Source organism: Delphinus delphis, chromosome 1, assembly GCF_949987515.2.
Source record: "Delphinus delphis chromosome 1, mDelDel1.2, whole genome shotgun sequence".
Taxonomy (NCBI): domain Eukaryota; kingdom Metazoa; phylum Chordata; class Mammalia; order Artiodactyla; family Delphinidae; genus Delphinus; species Delphinus delphis.
The window spans coordinates 123,985,446-124,006,846 of record NC_082683.1 but is presented as its reverse complement, the minus strand read 5'-3'; the positions used below and the strand labels follow the sequence as shown (position 1 = coordinate 124,006,846).

The 21,401-nt window shown below is 36.4% G+C and overlaps 1 protein-coding gene across 5 annotated transcripts in view; it reads right to left on the bottom strand.

Moving 5' to 3' along the window:
• DCAF6 (DDB1 and CUL4 associated factor 6) overlaps positions 1 to 21,401 on the bottom strand; it is a 172,731-nt gene that overhangs the window by 128,154 nt on the left and 23,176 nt on the right. For 4 of the 5 annotated variants that reach the window (XM_060033562.1, XM_060033538.1, XM_060033525.1 and 1 more), the window contains exon 2: positions 18,748 to 18,809. In XM_060033562.1, coding sequence (XP_059889545.1) covers positions 18,748 to 18,809 — 62 coding nt within the window. Of the gene's footprint in view, positions 1 to 16,018; positions 16,072 to 18,747; positions 18,810 to 21,401 lie in introns of those variants that run through there. The other variant, XM_060033554.1, reaches the window with a different exon arrangement.

The window sequence follows — 21,401 nt, the reverse complement described above, 5'->3', positions numbered from 1 at the left end:
AATAAAGACACAGCCCTACTAGAGAATGGACTTGAGGATATGGGGAGGGGGAAGGGTAAGCTGTGACAAAGTGAGCGAGTGGCATGGACATATATACACTACCAAATGTAAAATAGATAGCTAGTGGGAAGCAGCCGCATAGCACAGGGAGATCAGCTCAGTGCTTTGCGACCACCTAGAGGGGTGGGCTAGGGAGGGTGGGAGGGAGACGCAAGAGGGAAGAGATATGGGAACATATGTATATGTATAACTGGTTCACTTTGTTATAAAGCAGAAACTAACACACCATTGTAAAGCAATTATACTGCAATAAAGATGTAAAAAAAATTAAAAATAAATGTAAGAGCCAAAACTTTAAAGCTCTTAGAAGGAAACATAGGTCTCAATCTTCATGAAAACTAAAACCACAATGAATTACCACTTCACATCATTAAGATGGCTATAATAATTTAAGAAAAAGAAAACACAAAATATAAGAAGAATTAGAATGTCAAGAAACTGGAACCTTGATACATTTCTGGTAGGAATGCAACATAGTACAGCTATTTGGAAAGCAGTTTGGCAGTACGGTCAAAAACTGAAACAGAGTTACGCTAAGAGCCAGCAATTCCACAACAAAATGTATACCCAAGAGAACTGAAAACATGTCACAGAAAAACTTCTACACTCAAGTTCATAGCTGCATTATTCATAACAGACAAAAAGGGAAGCATTTCAAATGTTCACCAAATAATGAATAAACAAAATGTGACTAACCCATTTGCTCATAACAAAATATCCATACAATGAAGTATTATTCAGCCATAAAAAGAAATAATGATACATGCTGCCACATGGATGAACCTTAAAAAAGTATGCTAAGTGAAAGCCAGTCTGAAAGGCCACATATTATATGGGTCATTTACATAAAAAGTACAGAATAAGCTTATCTACAGAGACAGAAAGCAGATTATAGCGACTGCCAAGAGCTTGGTGGAGGGGGAATGGAAGTGACTGATGATTGGTATGGACTTTTTCTTTTGGATGGTGAAAATATACTGGAATTAGATAGCAGTGACAGCTATACAACTTTATGAATATAGTAAAAAGGCACTGCACTGAACACTTAAAAGAGATGAATTTTATGGAATGTGGACTATATCTAAATTTAAAAAAAAGAGAAGGAATTACTGACTTCCACTTTCAATCCAGGTGGAGTAACTAGGACCAGATTTACTATCACATCTGAAACAACCAAAAACAGCAGAATATACATTCTTTTTAAGTACACATGAAATATTTACCAATATAGAAGATATTTACTATGGGGCATAAAACAAATCTCAATATATTTAAAAGACTTCAAGTCCCATAAAATGTTTTCTGTCCAAAATGGAATTAAATTAGAAATCATTAACACAAAAAAATATTTGAAAACTGTAAAATTGCACATGGTCAAGAAAGAAATCACAAAATAAATTACAAAGTATTTTTAACTGAATGACAATAAAAGCACAACATATCTCAATTTTGGGGTTGTAGCGAACATAGTGCTTAGAAGGAAATTTACAGCACAAAAACACCTATATTAGAAGGATAAAGGTCCCATAACAATGACTTCCACTTCCACTCAAAAAGGTGTAACAAGAAGGCCAATGAAATCAAAAGTCAAAAGAAGATTGGAAATAATGAATATAAGAGCAGAAATCAATGAAAAAGAAAACAGGAAAACAGAGAAAATTGATAAAACCAGAAACTGGTGCATTGAAAAGACAAAGTTAATGAACCTCTACTCAGACTAATCAAGAAAAAGAAGGGGTGGGGGAACTTATTACCAGTATCAGGAATGAGAGCAGTGACATCATTACACATTCTACAAATATTTAAACATATAAAAGAACACTGTGGACAACTTTATCAAAAAAATTCAACAACTTGGGGAGTTAACAAAATCCCTGAAACACACATACTAAACAAAATTTACTCAAGACATTGTCCATTTTTATTAACAAACTGCAGTTAGAATTTTCAACAAAGAAAACTCCAGGCCCAGACTGCTTTGCTGGTGAATTTTGCCAAGTATTTTAAAAACATAAAAGATGAAAATTCTGTACCAAGTATTTTAGAAAACTAAAAAGAACAGTATACTTACCAACTCATTGATACAAGAAAACTATGGACCAATATCCTTAATGTACACACAAAAACTCTAAAACAGAATTTTAGAAAACTGAATAAAACAATATATGAAAATAGATAATACATCATGACTCAAGGAAAATGTAAGAATGGTTTGACACTCAAATATTAATCAATGTAACCCATGATATTAACAAACTAAAAAAGAAAATCATATGGTCACTGCAATAAATGCAGTGACATCTGAAAAAAGAACAGACATTTGAAAAAAATCCAACAATGATTCATAAAAAGAGCTCTCAGCAAAGTAGAATGGAACTTTTTCAACCGGACAATGCACATCCGTTAAAAAACCATCATACTTAATAATGAAAGACTGGATGCTTTCCCTCTAAGATCAGAACAAGACAGAGATGTCTGCTCTCACCACTTCTGTTCAACACTGTCTAGGGTACTAGACAGCACAGTAAGACAAGAAAAAGAAATAAAAGGAAACCGGACAGGAAAAGAAGTAAACCTATCTTTATTCTCAGATGCCATGATTGTTTATATAGAATATCCTACAGAATCTTAAAAAAAGGGGGCTGGAACTATTAAGCTTAGGAAGTTTGAGGGATACAGATGAATACCATATTCCCTTGGTATCCAATAGGATGGGTTCCAGGACCCCCTGACGAATGCCAAAGTCTGTAGATGCTCAAGTACCTTATATAAAATGGAGAAATACAGTCGACCCTCGGTATCCACAGATGCAGAGCCTGTGGATATGGAGGGATGACTGTATGTAAAAATAGATAGCACAAGGAATTAAAACCACATATTGCTATTGCTAAATATCTATTAGAATGTCTGAAATTAAAAAGAATGACTGAAAAAAAAAAAGAATGACTGTATCAGGTCTGAAGGAAGAAAGAGAACAGTATAATAGTAGCAAACTTCAACACCCCACTTTAAACAATGGATAAATCATACCGACAGAAAATCAGTAAGGAAACATTAGACTTGTATTAAACTTTAGATCAAATGAATCTAACAGATACATATAGAACATTCCATCCAACAACAGAACATTCTTCTCAAGTGAACACAGAACATTCTCCAGGATAAATCATGTTAGACCACAAAACAAGTATTAGCAAACATTAAAAGAATGAAATCCTACCAAGTATCTTTCCTGCCCACAGTGGTATGAAAATAGAAACTGACAGGAGGAAAACTGAAAATTTCACAAACATGTGGAAATTAAATAACACACTCCTGGACAACCAGAGCATCAAAGAAAAAAAATCAAAAAATATCTTCAGACAAGTGAAAATGGAAACAAGACACATGGGATGCAGCAAAAGCAGTTCTCAGTGGGAAGTTTATAGCAATCAATGTCTACATTAAGAAAAAAAGAAAGATCTCAAATAAACCATCTAAATTTACACATTGAGGAACTAGAAAAGAAAAACAGCCCAAAGTTGGCAGAAAGAAGATGATAAAGATCAGAGCAGAAATGAATAAAATAGAGAACAGGAAAATAACAGAAAAGATAAAAAAAAAAATTAAAAGCTGGTTTTTTGAAAAGATTAACAAAATTGACAAACATTTCGAAGGACTTAACAAGATTATAAAATTATAAATAAAAGACATTACAACTGATACCACAGAAACATAAAGAGTCATAAAAGACTACTATGAACAATTATACACCAATAAATTAGACAACCTGGAATAAATTCCTAGGAACATATAACTGACTAAGACTGAATCATGAAAAAAGAAAATCTGAACAGAACAATAATGAGTAAAGACATTAAATAAAAAACCTCCCAACAGTAACAACAACAAAAAAGCCTAGGACCAGATAGCTTCTCAGGCTTTAAATGTTTACCAAATGTTTCAAGAAGAATTAAACTCATTTTCTGAGATAAGCATTACCCTCACACCAAGGCCAGATAAGGATACTACAGGAAAAGAAAACTACAAGCCAACATTTCTGATGAATATAGAGGCACAAATTATCAAGAAAATACTAGCAAATCAAATTCAAAATCACATTAAAAGTATCATACACCAGGACTTCCCTGGCGGTCTAGAGGTTAAGACTCTGCCCTTCCAATGCAGGAGGTGCAGCTTCGATCCCTAGTTAGGGAACTAATATCCCACATGCCACGCAGCGCAGACAAAAAATTAAAAAAAAAAATTTTTTTTACACTATCATTGACCCATACACCATAATCAACTGGGATTTACCACTGAAATGCAAGCATGGTTCAATATAAAGAAATCAATAATTTTAATACACCTCATTAATGGAAAGATAAAAATCATGATTGTCTCAATAGATGCACAAAAAGCATTTAACTAAATTCAACATCTTTCGTGATAAAAATTCTCAGCAAACTAGGAATAGAAGGATTACACCTCAACATAAAAAAGGCCATGTATAACAAGTCCACAGCTAACACCATACTCAAGGGTGAAACGTTGAAAAAAGCTTTTCCTCTAAGATCAGGAGCAAGACAAGGATGTCCACTCTCATCACTTGTATTCAACATACTACTGGAAGTCCCAGCCAGAATAATTAGACAGGAAAAAGAAATAAAAGGCAACTAAATTGGAAATGAAGATATAAAACTATCTTCATTTGCAGATGACCTCATCGTATATATATTGATAGAAAATCCTGAAGACTTCACCAAAAATTTATTAGCACTAACAAATGATTTCAGTAGTTTCAAGATATATCATCAACAAACAAAAATCAGTTGCATTTCTGTATACTAACAATGAACTATCTGAAAATGAAATAAAGAAAACAAGCCCATTTACAACAGTATCAAAAACAATAAAATACTCAGGAATAAAGTTAACCAGGGAGGTGAAAGATCTATACACTGAAATCTATATGACAAAGATGAGAAACACTGAAAAAACAAACAGAAAGACACATTCATGTATGAAAAAAGTTAATATTATACTATACTACTCAAAAGCCATCTACAGATTTACAGCAATCCCTATCAAAATTCCAAAAGCATTTTTCACAGAAATAGAAGTCCTGAAGTTTGTATGGAACAACTCCCTCTTGCGAGAGTACCGTAATCACAACTGACTGCTGGGCAGTCATCGACAGAAAGACACTGAAAATCATCAAAAGATACCCAACACCCAAAGAAAAAGAAGAACCCCCGATGAGATGGTAGGAGGGGCGCAATCACAATAAAGTCAAATCCCATAATTGCTGGGTGGGTGATTCACAAACAAAAGAACAAGTATACCTCAGAAGTCCACCCACTGGAGTGAAGGTTCTGAGCCCCACATCAGGCTTCCCAAATTGGGGGTCTGGCAATGGGAGGAGGAATTCCCAGAGAATCAGACTTTAAAAGCTAGCGGGATTTGATTGCAGGACTTCGACAGAACTGGGTAAAACAGAGATTCCACTCTTGGAGGGCACAGACAAAATAGTGTGCGCATCAGTACCCGGGGGAAGGAGAAGTGACCCCATAGGAGACTGAACCAGACCTACCTGCTAGTGTTGGAGGACCTATGCATAGGAGGGGGGTGGCTGTGGCTTACAACAGGGACAAGGAGACTGGCAGCAGAAATTCTGGGAAGTACTCCCTGGCATGAGCCTTCCCGGAATCCACAATTAGCCCCACCAAAGAGCTGGGTAGGCTCAAGTGCTGGGTCGCCTCAGGCCAAACAACCGACAGGGAGGGAACAGAGCCCCACCTATCAGCAGAAAAGTGGATTAAAGTTTTACTGAGCTTTGCCCACCAGAGCTACACCAAGCTCTTCCAACCACAAGGCCCTCCCAGCAGGAAGCTTGCACAAGCCTCTTCGATATCCTGATCCACCAGAGGGCAGAGAGCAAGAGCAAGAAGAACTACAATTCTGCAGCCTGTGGAATAAAAACCACATTCACAGTAAGACAGAAAAAATGAAAAGTGACAGGACTATGTACCACATAAAGGAACAGGATAAAACCCCAGAAAAACAACTAAATGAAGTAGAGATAGGCAACCTTTCAGAAAAAGAATTCAGAATAATGATAGTAAAAATGATCCAGGACCTCAGAAAAATAATGGAGGCAAATATCGAGAAGATGCAAGAAATGTTTAACAAAGACCTAGAAGAATTAAAGAAGAACACCTAGAAGAATTAAAGAACAAACAAACAGAGCTGAACAATACAATAACTGAAATGAAAAATGTACTAGAAGGAATCAATAGTAGAATAACTGAGGCAGAAGAACGGATAAGTGACCTGGAAGACAGAATGGTAGAATTTACTGCCACAAAAGAGAATAAAGAAAACAGAATAAAAAGAAATGAAGACAGACTAAGAGACCCTGGGACAACATTAAACACACCAACATTCGCAACATAGCGGTCCCAGAAAGAGAAGAGAGAGAGAGAGAAAGAACCCGAGAAAATATTTCAAGAGGTTATAGTCGAAAACTTCCCTAACTTTAGAAAGGAAATATCCAGCCAAGTCCAGGAAGTGCAGAGTCCCAGGCAAGATAAACCCAAGCAGAAACACGTCAAGACACACACTAATCAAACTGACAAAAATTTAAGAAAAAAAATTATTAAAAGCAACAAGGGAAAAATGACAACATACAACTCCCATAAGATTTACAGCTGATTTCTCAGCAGAAACACCACAAGCCAGAAGGGACTGGCAAGATATATTTAAAGTGATGAAAAGGAAGAACCTAAAACCAAGATTACTCTACCCAGCAAGGATCTCATTCAGATTCGAAAGAGAAATCAAAAGCTTTACAAACAAGCAAAACCTCAAAGAATTCAGCACCACCAAAGCATCTCTACAACAAATGCTAAAAGAAATTCTCTAAGTGGGAAACACAAGAGAAGAAAAGGACCTACAAAAACAAACCCAAAACAATTAAGAAAATGGTAACAGGAACATACATATGTATAATTACCTTAAATGTGAATGGATTAAATGCTCCAACCAAAAGACAGGCTCACTGAATGGATAAAAACACAAGGCCCATATATATACTGTGTACAAGAGACCCACTTCATACCTAGGGATACACACAGACTGAAAGTAAGAGGATGGAAAAAGATATTCCATCCAAATGGAAATCAAAAGAAAGCTGGAGTAGCAATACTCATAAAAGAAAAAATAGACTTTAAAATAAAGACTACTAAAAGAGACAAGGAAGGACACTACAGAATGATCAAGGGATCAATCCAAGAAGAAGATATAACAATTGTAAATATTTATGTACCCAACATAGGAGCACCTCAATATGTAAGTCAAATGCTAACAGCTATAAAAGGGGAAATTGACAGTAACACAATAATAGTAGGGGACTTCAACACTCCACTTTCCTATTGGACACGTCATCCAAAATGACAATAAATAAGGAAACACAAGCTTTAAATGACACATTAGACCAGAGAGACTTAATTGATATTTATAGGACATTCCATCCAAAAAAAGCAGATTACACTTTCTTTGCAAGTGCACGTGGAACATTCTCCAGGATAGATCACATCTTGGGTTACAAATCAAGTCTCGGTAAATTTAAGAAAACTGAAATCATCTTTTCAAACCACAACACTATGAGATTAGAAATAAATTACAGGGAAAATAACGTAAGAAACACAATCATATGGAGGCTAAACAATATGTTACTAAATAACCAAGAGATCACTGAAGAAATCAAGAGGAAAATAAAAAATACCTAGAGACAAATGACAACAAAAACACAATGATCCAAAACCTATGGGATGCACCAAACCCAGTTCTAAGAGGGAAATTTATAACAATACAAGCCTACCTCAAGAAACAAGAAAAATCTCAAAGAAACAATCTAACCTTACACTTAAAAGAACCAGAGAAAGAAGAATAAAGAAAACCCAAAGTTAGTAGAAGGAAAGAAATCATAAAGATCGGAGCAGAAATAAATGAAATAGAAACAAAGTAAACAATAGCAAGGATCAATAAACCTAAAACCTGGTGCTTTGAGTAGATAAACAAAATTGATAAACTTTTAGACAGACTCAAATCAATAAAATTAGAAATGAAAAAGTAGAAGTTACAACAGACACCACAGAAATACAAAGCATCATAAGAGACTACTATGAGCAATCTATGCCAATAAAATGGACAACCTGGAAGAAACAGATGAATTCTTAGAAAGGTATAACCTTCCAAGACTGAACGAGGAAGAAATAGAAAGTATGACCTGATCAATCACAAGCACTGAAACTGAAACTGTGATGAAAAATCTTCAAACATGCAGAAGTCCAGAACCAGACCCTTTCACAGGTGAATTCTCTCAAACATTCAGAGAAGAGCTAACACTCATCCTTCTCAACTCTTCCCAAAAAACTGCAGAAGAAGGAACACTCCCAAACTCATTCTACGAGGCCACCATCACCCTGATACCAAAACAAGACAAAGATACTACAAAAAAAATTACAGACTAATATCACTGATGAACACAGATGCAAGAATGCTCAACAAAATACTAGGAAACAGAATCAAACAACACACTGAAAGGATCATACATCATGATCAAGTGGAATTTATCCCAGGGATGCAAGGATTCTTTGATATATGCAAATCAAACAATGTGATACACCATATTAACAAACTGAAGAATAAAAACCATATGATCATCTCAATAGATGCAGAAAAAGATTTTGACAAAATTCAACACCCATTTATGATAAAAACTCTCCATAAAGTGGGCATAGAGGGAACCTACCTCAACATAATAAAGGCCATATATGACAAACCCACAGCCAACATCATTCTCAATGGTGAAAGATTGAAAGCATTTCCTCTAAGATCAGGAAGAAAACAAGGATGTTCACTCTCGCCAGTATTATTCAACATAGTTTTGAAAGTCCTAGCCATGGCAGTAAGAGAAGAAAAAGAAATAAAAGGAATGCAAATTGTAAAAGAAGTAGTAAGACTGTCACTGTTTGCAGATGAGATGATACTATATATAGATAATCCTAAATATGCCACCAGAAAACTACTAGAGCTAATCAATGAATTTAGTAAAGTTTCAGGATACAAAATTAATGCACAGAAGTCTCTTGCATTCCTAGACACTAGTGACGAAAAATATGAAAGAGAAATTAAGGAAACACTCCCATTCACCACTGCCACAAAAAGAATAAAATACCTAGGAATAAACATACCTAAGGAGGTAAAAGTCCTGTACTCAGAAAACTATCAGATACTGATGAAAGAAATCAGAGATGACACAAACAGATGGAGAGATATACCATGTTCTTGGATTGGAAGAATCAATATTGTGAAAATGACTATATTACTCAAAGCAATCTACAGATTCAATGCAATCCCTATCAAATTACCAATGGCACTTTTACAAACTAGAACAAAAAAATCTTAAAAGTTGTATGGAGACACAAAAGACCCTGAATAGCCAAAGCAATCTTGAGGAAAAAAGAACTGTAGGAATCATACTCCCTCACCTCATACTATACTACAAAGCTACAGTAATCAAGACAATAGGGCACTGGAACAAAAACAGAAATATAGATCAATGGAACAGGACAGAAAGCCCAGACATAAACCTACACACCTCTGGTCAACTGATCTATGACAAAGGAGGCAAGGATATACAATGGAGAAAAGACAGTCTCTTCAATGAGTGGTGCTGGGAAAACTGGACAGCTATATGGAAAAGAATGAAATTAGAACACTTCCTAACACCATACACAAAAATAAACTCAAAATGGATTAAAGACCTAAACGTAAGACCAGACACTATAAAACTCTTAGAGGAAAACATCGGAAGAACACTCTGACATAAATCACAGCAAGATCTTTTTTGACCCACCTCCTAGAGTAATGGAAATAAAAACAAAAATAAATGGGACCTAATGAAACTTAAAAGCTTTTGCACAGCAAAGGAAAACTGTAAACAAGAGGAAAACACAACCCTCAATGTGGGAGAAAATATTTGCAAACAAATCAACGAACAAAGGATTAATCTCCAAAATACATAAAAAGCTCATGCAGCTCAATATTAAAAAAACAAACAACCCAATTAAAAAATGGGCAGAAGGGGCTTCCCTGGTGGCGCAGTGGTTGAGAGTCCGCCTGCCAATGCAGGGGACACGGGTTCGTGCCCCGGTCCGGGAAGATCCCACATGTCGCGGAGCGGCTGGGCCCGTGAGCCATGGCCTCTGAACCTGCGCGTCCAGAGGCCGTGCTCCGCAACGGGAGAGGCCACAACAGTGAGAGGCCCGCGTACCGCCAAAAAAAAAAAAAAAAAATGTTTGTAACCATAAAAATGGGCAAAGACCTGAAAAACCTTTTTTCCAAAGAAGACATACAAATGGCCAAAAAGTACATGAAACAATGCTCAACATCACTAATCATCAGAAAAATGCAAATCAAAGCCACAAATGAGGGAGGACCCTGGAAGTCCAGTAGTTAGGACTCGGTGCTTTCACTGCTGTGGCCCAGGTTCAATCCCACAAGCTGCACAGCATGGACAACAACAACAACAAAAAAACACAATGAGATACCATCTCAGACCTATTAGAATGGCTATTATCAAAAATATAAAAGAAGTGCTGGTAAGGACGTGGAGAAAAGGGAACCTTGTGCACCACTGGTGGGAAGGGAAATTGATACAGCAACTATAGAAAACACTATGGAGGTTCCTCAAAAAATTTAAACTAGAACTACCATATAATCCAGCAATCCCAATTTTGGGTATATATTTGAAGGAAATTAAAATACTATCTTGAAGAGATATCTGCAGCACCCCATATTCATTGTGGCTTTATTTACGATACCCAAGACACGAAAAGAACCTAGGTGTCTGTCAATGGATGAATGGATAAAAACACACACACCCATGCACACAATGGAATATTTTTCAGCCATAAAACTGAAGGAAATCCTGACGTTTGCAACAATGTGGATGAATGCCGAGGGTGAGATAAAGAATGACAAATGCTGTATGATATCACTTATATGTGGAATCTAAACACGCTCAACTGATAGAAACAGAGAGTAGACTGGTGGTTGCCAGAGGCTGGAAGGTGGAGGAAATGAGATGTTCAAAAAGTATAAACTACCAGTTATAAGGTGAGTAAGTTCTGGGATCTAATGTACAGCATGGTGTTTACAGGTAGCAATACTGTGCTGTATACTTGAAAGATACTAAGAAAGTAAATATTAAATGTTCTCACCACCACCACAACAACAAAATGGAAATTATGTGAAGTGATAATGTGTTAACTAAGCTTATTGTGGTAATCATTTTGCAATATATATGTGTATCAAATCATTACATTTTACACATTAAACTTATACATTTATATATGTAAATTATATCTCAATAAAGATGGGGAAAAAATAGAGTAGAAGGATACCCATGAAACTAAAACAAGTGGTTATGTGTTTTAGGGAACAGAAAAAAATGGGGAAGACAGGAACAGGAGTGAGAGCCACACTTCTCAATGTGTACTTTTTTTTTGTTAATTTAGTGTATTTATTTTGGCTGTGCTTGGTCTTAGTTGTGGAATGCGAGATCTTCATTGTAGTATGCAGGATCTTTCATTGTGGCGCATGGGCTTCTCTCTAGTTGTGGCGTGCAGGCTCTAGAGCACGCAGGCTCAGTAGTTGTGGTGCACAGGCTCTCTAGTTGTGGCATGTGGGCTCAGTAGTTGCAGCACGCAGGCTCTCTAGTGGTAGCACACGGGCTCTAGAGCATGTGGGCTCAGTAGTTGTGGCACGTGGGCTTAGTTGCCCCATGGCATGTCGGATCCCGACCAGGGATCGAACCTGCATCCCATGCATCAGAAGGTGGATTCTTAACCACTGGACCACCAGGGAAGTCTCTCAATGTGTATTTTTTTATGTAGTTTATTTTTGTACAATGAGAAGGCATCACTCGTTTTAAAAAAATGCAAAATAAAAATAAGGACAAAAATTTTTTTAGTATGCAAGCAGAAAAGATATCTTTAAGCTAGCAAGAAAAGTTTATGTTCCACTCATCCTTAGAAAAATATTTGAGAAAATACTCAGTAAAACCTGAAAGTAAATTCAAAACTGGAAAGATACAGAATCCACAGCTTGTAAAAACTTCAGAATACCACAAAGGCAGTTATACATTATGCAAGAATCCATCTGAAATTAACACTAGAAAATTGTCCTTTGAGTAAGGAGAAAGACTTGACCTTAGTTCCTTAAAGAAACACATAAAATCCAATATGTAACACATGCTTTTGTCTCTTCAATAAACACTTCATAAGTGCCAAATATGTGGTAGGCACTCCCCTCGACACTAGACGAAGAAAATAAATTTATGAAGATATATTTGGTGTCCAGAGTGCTAGAGTAGAGGGAGGCAGGTATGCAGACTATGAACAAATAAATAAATGCATAATTATAATGTCAGTATTATGGTGAAAAAAACAGAAGAAAGAGAAAGATACTGATGAGGAGTGGGGAGCTATTAGGGTGGTCAGGAAAAGCGTCTCCGACAGATTAAGTTAAAGCTAAATGAAATGACGAGGTAAGCTTCAAAGATATGTGAGGAAGAAAGTTCTAGGCAAAAAACAAAATACGTACGACAGAGGTGTACTAGGTGCATTTAAAGAAACAGCAAAAAGATGAGTATGACTAAAACAAACATGTATAATGGAGAATACAGTAAGGGATGAAACGGAAAAGAAGGCAAGTGCCAAATCATGTAGGGTCTCTGAAGCAATAAGGCCTTTGGATTTACTATACGTAAGCCAGAAACCCATTAGAGAGTTTTGAGCAGCTGAGTGTGCTCACCTATAAAATAGATGATATATTATATAATTTTCTTCCTCTTCTCTCCTTATTGTGAAGAGCTTAATGAAAACTATGACATATACATATGTATAAGACATTAACACTGTTTACTGAATTTTGACTTTTAGAATAAATACATTGACAAATTTCAGAAAATAACAATGGCTACAGAATAGGAGGCAAATGAAATCAACACTGACAATACAAAAGCATATATAGCTGAAAAAGGTGTGAAATAGAGATAGGAAGGTGGAAGAAGGGTGAAAGCCTTAAATATACTTTACAGAATAGGGATTCAAGAAATACTGTCTATGAATGACAGAAAAACAAAACGATGCTTAAGTGTGTTGTTTAAAATTAAAGTGACAGCTGGAGAGACTGAGAACAGTAACAAAATTTGTGAGAAGCCTACATCTTAGACAATTGCATAAATTAGTTAATTCCTCTTCTATCATAGCAGAAAAACAATGGACAACACCCAAAGTTGACACTTCAAGAAAGACCAACATAACACTATCACACAGAAATGAAAGAAATTACCGGAAGATCTGAAATAAAACACGGATTAAAAGAGGCTGCTTAAGGAGGATAAGAACAGAATAAGGTAGTGCAGTACATGTCCATTTCTTTTTGTTATGATCCATTTTTAACCATGAGCATCAGGAGAACCTCAAGAGTGGTGCTAAGATTTAAAATAAATAACATATATTGATATCAAAAGTGTATTTACAGCATAATTATAATACCACAACTGTGAACAGGAAAAAGATAACATTTGGAGGATCGGACTATAGACACTTTTCCCCTCTTTGCTTAAGTTTTAAATGTTTGAATCCTTAGAGTTAAGGCCTAGACCCTCCAGTTTGCAATTTCTTTCCATGTGCTCGTTCTAGTCTCATGTTTTCAATTAGTAGCTATAGCACTGTTTTCCAAAGTATGATCCACAGATCACCTAGATTAAAATCACCTAAAGTGTTGACTAGAGATTCCGGGGACTTCCCTGGTGGTGCAGTACTTAAGAATCTGCCTGCCAATCAAGTACCTTTTTGGACCACAACACTATGAGACTAGCTATCAATTACAGGAAGAAAACGGTAAAAAAATAAAAACATATGGAGGCTAAACAATATGCTTCTAAACAACTAAGAGATCACAGAAGAAATCAAAGAAGAAATCAAATAAATACCTAGAAACAAATGACAACGAAAACACAATGACCTAAAACCTATGGAATGCAGCAAAAGCAGTTCTAAGAGGGAAGTTTATAGGAATACAATCCTACCTCAAAAAACAAGAAAAATCTCAAATAAACAACCTAACCTTACACCTAAAGCAATCAGAGAAAGAACAAAAAAAAAACCTGAAGTTAGCAAAAGGAAAGAAATCATAAAGATCAGATCAGAAATAAATGAAAAAGAAATGAAGGAAACAATAGCAAAGATCAATAAAACTAAAAGCTGGTTCTTTGAGAAGATAAACAAAATTGATAAACCATTAGGCTCATCAGGAAAAAAAGGAGAAGACTCAAATCAACAGAATTAGAAATGAAAAAGGAGAAGTAACAACTGACTGCAGAAATACAAAGGAGCGTGAGAGATTACTAAAAGCAACTATATGCCAATAAAATAGAAAACCTGGAAGAAATGGACAAATTCTTAGAAGAGTACAATCTTCCAAGACTGAACCAGGAAGGACTAGAAAGTATGAACAGACCATTCACAAGCACTGAAATTGAAACTGTGATTAAAAATCTTCCAACAAACAAAAAGCCCAGGGCCACATGGCTTCACAGGCAAATTCTAACAAAGATTTAGAGAAGAGTGAACAACTACCTTTCTAAAACTCTTCCAAAATACAGCAGAGTGAGGAATACTCCCAAACTCATTCTATGAGGCCACCATCACCCTGATACCAAACAAGACAAATATATCAAAGAAAAAAAAAAAATTACAGGCCATAGATGCGAACATAGATGCAAAAATCCTCAACAAAATACTAGCAAACAGAATCCAACAGCACATTAAAAGGATCATACATCATGATCAAGTGGGGTTTATTCCAGGAATGCAAGGATTCTTCACTATATGCAAAACAATCAATGTGGCGCACCATATTAGCAAACTGAAGGATAAAAACCATGTGATCACCTCAATAGATGCAGAAAAAGCTTTTGACAAAATTCAACACCCAGTTATGATAAAAACTCTCCAGAAAGTGGGCATAGAGAGAACCTACCTCAACATAATAAAAGCCATATATGACAAATTCACAGCCAACATCATTCTCAATGGTGAAAAACTGAAAGCATTTCCCCTAAGATCAGGAACAAGACAAGGTTGCCCACTTTCACCACTATTATTCAACATAGTTTTGGAAGTATTATCCATGGCAGTCAGAGAGGAAAAAGAAATAAAAGGAATCTAAATTGGAAAAGAAGAAAAAGTGTCACTGTTTGCAGATGACATGATCTATACATAGAAAATCCTAAAGATGACACCAGAAAACTGCTAGAGCTGATCAATGAATTTGGTAAAGTAGCAGGATACAAAATTAATGCACAGAAATCTGTTGCATTCCTACACACTAAAAATGAAAAATCAGAAACAGAAATTATGGAAACAATCCCATTTACCACTGCAACAAAAAGAATAAAATACCTAGGAATAATCTACCTAAGGAGGCAAAAGACCTGCACGCTGAAATCTATAAGACACTGATGAAACACATTAAAGACCATACAAACAGATGGAAAGATATACCATGTTCTTGGATTAGAAGAATCAATATTGTGAAAATGACTATATTACTCAAAGCAATCTACGGATTCAGTGCAATCCCTATCAAACTACCAATGGCATTCTTCACTGAACTAGAACAAAAAATTTTACAATTTGCACAGAAACACAAAAGACCCCAAATAGCCAAAGCAATCTTGAGAAAGAAAACAGAGCTGGAGGAATCAGGCTCCCTGACTTCAGACTATACTACAAAGCTACAGTAATCAAGACAGTATGGTACTGGCACAAAAACAGTATATCAATCAATGGAATAGGATAGAAAGCCCAGTGATAAACCCACACACATATGGTCACCTTACCTTTGAGAAAGGAGGCAAGAATATACAATGGAGAAAAGACAGCTTCTTCAATAAGTGGTGCTGGGAAAACCGGACAGCTACAGGTAAAAGAATGAAATTAGAACACTTCCTAACACCATACACAAAAATAAACTCAAAATGGATTAAAGACCTAAATGTAAGACCAGACACTATCAAACTCTTAGAGGAAAACATAGGCAGAACACTCTATGACATAAATCACAGCAAGATCCTTTTTGACCCACCTCCTAGATTAACGGAAATAAAATCAAAAATAAACAAATGGGACCTAATGAACCTTAAAAGCTTTTGCACAGCAAAGGAAACCATAAACAAGAGAAAAAGACAAACCTCCAAATGGGAGAAAATATTTGCAAACGAAGCAACGGACAAAGGATTAATCTCCAAAACATACAAGCAGCTTATGCATCTCAGTATCAAAAGACCAAGCAACCCGATCCAAGAATGGGCGGAAGACCTAAACAGACATTTCTCCAAAGTAGACATGCAGATTGCCAACAAACACATGAAAAGATGTTCAACAGCACTAATCATTAGAGAAATGCAAATCAAAACCACAATGAGGTATCACCTCACACCGGTCAGAATGGCCATCATCAAGAAATCTAGAAACAATAAATGCTGGAGAGGGTGTGGAGAAAAGAGAACGCTCCTGCACTGTTGGTGGGAATGTAAATTGATATAGCCACTATGGAGAACAGTATGGAGGTTCTTTAAAACACTGAAAATAGAACTACCTAATGACCCAGCAATCCCACTACTGGGCATATACCCTGAGAAAACCATAATTCAAAAAGAGTCATGTAACACAAAGTTCACTGCAGCACTATTTACAATAGCCAAGACATGGAAGCAACCTAAATGTCCATTGACAGATGAATGGATAAAGAAGATGTGGTACCTATATACAATGGAATATTACTCTGCCATAAAAAGGAACAAAATTGAGTCATTTGTAATGAGGTGGACGGACCTAGAGCCTGTCATACAGAGTGAAGTAAGTCAGAAAGAGAAAAGCAAATACCATATGCTAACACACATATAAGCAATCTAAAACCTAGTGGGAGGACAGGAATAAAGACACAAACGTAGAGAACAGACTTGAGGACACAGAGTGGGAAGGGGAAGCTGGTACGAAGTGAGAGAGTAGCATTGACATATATACACTACCAAATGTGAAATGGATGGCTAGTGGGAAGCTGCTGCATAGCACAGGGAAATCAGCTCGATGCTTTGTGATGACCTAGAGGGGTGCAATAGGGAGGGTGGGAGGGAGGCTCAAGAGGGAGGGGATATGGGGATATATGTATACATATAGCTGATTCACTGTTTTGTACAGCAGAAACTAACACAACATTGTAAAACAATTATACTCCAATAAGAATGTTTAAAAAAAAAAGGAGATTTTTAAACAATGGGGGAAATTTGATTATGGACTATGTATTAGATGATACCAAAAAATATACTATCTTGTTAAATTATATAATGCCATTTTGATTACATAAAAAAATGTCCATTACTTTTAGCTTATATACAGAGGTGAAATGATTTCACATCTGAGATTTGCTTTAAAATACTTCGGCAAAGAGAAAAAAAATGAAGTGGTAAAAGAAAATGTGCCAAAATCTTGATTAACTGCTAAATCCAGGTCCTGAGTATATGAAAAGCATGATTAAAGGGTTTTTTTTAATTAATTGATTGATTTTTTTATTTATTCATTCACTCATTTATTTTTGGCTGTGTTTGGTCTTCGTTTCTGCACGTGGGCTTCTCATTGTGGTGGCTTCTCTTGTTGCAGAGCACGGGCTCTAGGCACATGGGCTTCAGTAGTTGTGGCACACGAGCTCAGCAGTTGTGTCTCACGGGGTCTAGAGCACAGGCTCAGTAGTTGTTACACACAGGCTTAGTTGCTCCGCGGCATGTGGGATCTTCCCAGACCACAGCTTGAACCCATGTCCCTTGCATTGGCAGGCAGATTCTTAATCACTGTGCCACCAGGAAAGTCCAGTGTCTGAAGTTTTCCTAACAAAACCTTACAAGAGTTTTGTTTTGACCTTGTTAAATTTGGGGTGCTATTAGACATGCAACTGGAAATGTTAACTAGAGAGTTATTTACATAAATCTGGAGTTCTGGGAAGAAGTGGAAAGTTGGAAGTCATGTTTTTCAGCCATGGGACTAAACAAAATCACTTAGAAAAGTGAAGAGAAAACAGGGTGGGAGGAACCAAGATAGAATGTTGGTACATCCAACATTTGAAGGTGAAGAGGTGGAGGAGTCAGGGAAGAAGACAGAGAAGATGCAACAAGTCAATGAGATAGAAAGAAAACCAAGAGAGTGTGGTGTTAGCAGAATCCAAGAGAATAAGTATTTCAAAAAAGAAAATGTATTCAACAAATGTCTAAAGTTTCTGAGAAGTGACCACTAGATTTGGAGACATTAAGATCATTAGTGACTGTCACAAAATCAGTACCAATAGAGTGAAAGAGATGAAAACCTTTTGATAATGTTAGAAAACTCATCATTCTTTAAAAAATCTCCCATATGCTTTCCTAAATTCAAAGTATACTTTTACGTTTTAATGTAAAACTTAATTCTCCCATTTTCTTATACTTAGTCCAATCTCTTTTGGGAGGACTGGGGCAGTTCCTCAAACACCTGAACACTTAGTATTAAAGTCCTTCATAGTTGAGAATTAACTATTACTTACACAGCCATCATGCACATTCAGGGTTGCTTCAAGTTTTAATCTTTGGATAAATTCTCTTCTTCCTGTTTAAAAAGAAAGAACTAAATAAATCATACAATTCATTGCTTAGACAAGTGTAACACTGTTAAGAGCCTAGGAACTGTCATGAGGTAGAGTCAAGCTCTAATTTTAATTCTTCCATTTACGGGCTGAGTGACACTGGGCAAATTAACTCCTCCTCAGCCCTAGTTTCCTCATTAGAGTACCTACCTACCTCATGTGGTTATTAAGTGATTCAAGGAGAGAAAGGGCTTAGCACAGTATCTGGAACCACAATAAACACTTAAATGTTCCCTTCATTCATCCATTCATTCAACAAATATATTGTGTACTTACTCCATTCCAGGTCGTGTTCTAGGAGCTAGAGATACAATGGTAAAATAAAAGAGAAAAAGATCCCTGACTCTAGTTAGCTTAATGAAAGAAAATAAACAATATGTGACTTGCTAAAAACTCTATATGGAAAAATAAAGCAGAGAAAGGGGATAAGAGAAGACTGGAGGTGGGGAATAGGTTTTCAATTTTAAAAAGGATGGCAAACTGTTTTAGAATATGCCACCTATTTTTAAACATCTCACTTTCAGAAATGCTAAAATACTTAGAAGTTCATTTCACAGTGATGAAATGTGAGAGCACAAAAATTAAATCAGCCTAAATATCCATCAATAGCAGAAAAGTTATCATACTTCAAAAATATAATAAATTCCTCCTTTGAAAAAGAGAAATTATGTTTAAGAAATGAACCATTTTTACCAAAAATGGACCAAAAAGCTTCATGCTTATTCAGAAGCTGTAATGAAAGGAAGCCGAATATATATATGACAAAGAACAGTAATTAGCTAAGTAATCAGGCTGATGAGATTTCAAAATTAAATCTGACTATGCTCTCTATATACTGTCACAAGGGACTCTATTATGTTTTCTTGCATTCCACGTAAAGAGCAAGATCTTCTTGAAGCCAGACTGTTTTCTCTGTCCTTGCCTGTAACTGGTAAGATCGCTAGATAATGGATGAACACGTGGGTTAAAGATTTTGCGTGTGTTCGGGTGGGGTATACTTCCTAAACTTATTGGAATAAAACAACCTGCAGAAATTCAGCAAAGTATTTTCATGAATTAGGTTATACTTTATATAATTAACTTTTCAAATCTGATTTTCAGTTTTAAAAAGATGCTAACTAGTAAACAGAAAAAATTTTTTTAAATCTTTTCCTTTTGGCCAATTCCTTTGGCAATCCTACTGAGTTATAAATTAAGAGTTAAGGAAAGAAGTATTCAAATTAACAACACGACAGTAATTAAAATTCATTAAAATGCTAAGAAAAAAGTATTAAAAATTTTCTTCCAAATTTTTAAAATCTGGGCTTGAAAACATGGCTCCAGCCATTTCCAACTAGAGAAAATGGTAGTGCAACATGAGAGAATAGAAGACAAAGTGAGTAATTTGAGCAAGAATTCTTCCATATGACCTTGTACATAAAAACATGCACTGAGACACGATAGGGACAAGACAGCTCCTAAATGATATTTTTATATGTGACTTAGGAGATCAAAATGATTGTATTGGGCTTCCCTGGTGGCCCAGTGGTTAAGAATCCGCCTGCCAATGCAGGGGACACGGGTTTGAGCCCCGGTCCGGGAAGATCCTACATGCCGCGGAGCAACTATGCCCATGCGCCACAACTACTGAGCCTGCGCTCTAGAGCCCGCGAGGCACAACTACTGAAGTCTGAGTGCCACAACTGCTGAAACCCGCGTGCCTAGAGCCCATGCTCCGCAACGAGAAGCCACCACAATGAGAAGCCCACGCACCACAATGAAGAGTGGCCCCCGCTCACGACAACTAGAGAAAAGCCTGCACGCAGCAACGAAGACCCAACACAGCCAAAAATAAATAAATAAATTTATTTATTTTTTAAAAAATTGTATTGCCCCACATTCCATAAAATGGGCTTCTAGAACAACCTAGTATAAACCTCCCCTACCCTTTTGGTAATTAAATGCACTACACCAAGAAATAGGAGCTGAAAGCTAGGATAAAAATAAGAACTATAAGTTTAAAAAAAAAAAAACTGAGTCCTCTCAAATTAAAATAAAAATAAACTCATGCCTATTATCAAGAACTGTGATGAGTCTGGCCTACTTGTAAGCTAACAAGCTACCTGCCACCATTTCATGGATGCTGGCAGAAGACACAGGACTTCTGAGTCAGAGGCAAAGGATTTTACTCCTCAAGGAGAATGAGCTTCAGGTTCACATTAGTTCCCCTTGTCCCCCAATTCCCACAGGGCAATGCGGAGGGGTCTGGGGGGATACTGCACATGCAATGGGTTTGAATCACAGCTGGGGAACCCTGAACTGAAGGAACGCAAATCTTATATCAAGCAAATCTGCCTAACCTTTGTCCCAAAGGAAAACATTATCTTTATTATTCTGGACAATAAATAAATCTGCCCTCTGCTCCACAGGGAGATATTATATCTCCCAAGTCTGTTCTCTGAAAAGAGAGTCCAGAACAAAGCAGCCAGTGCCTCTGCTCACAAGATGTGCAGAAATACAAAAGAGACATGGAGAACTGTCTCCCAACAATTACCCATTTGTTATGGATGAATTTA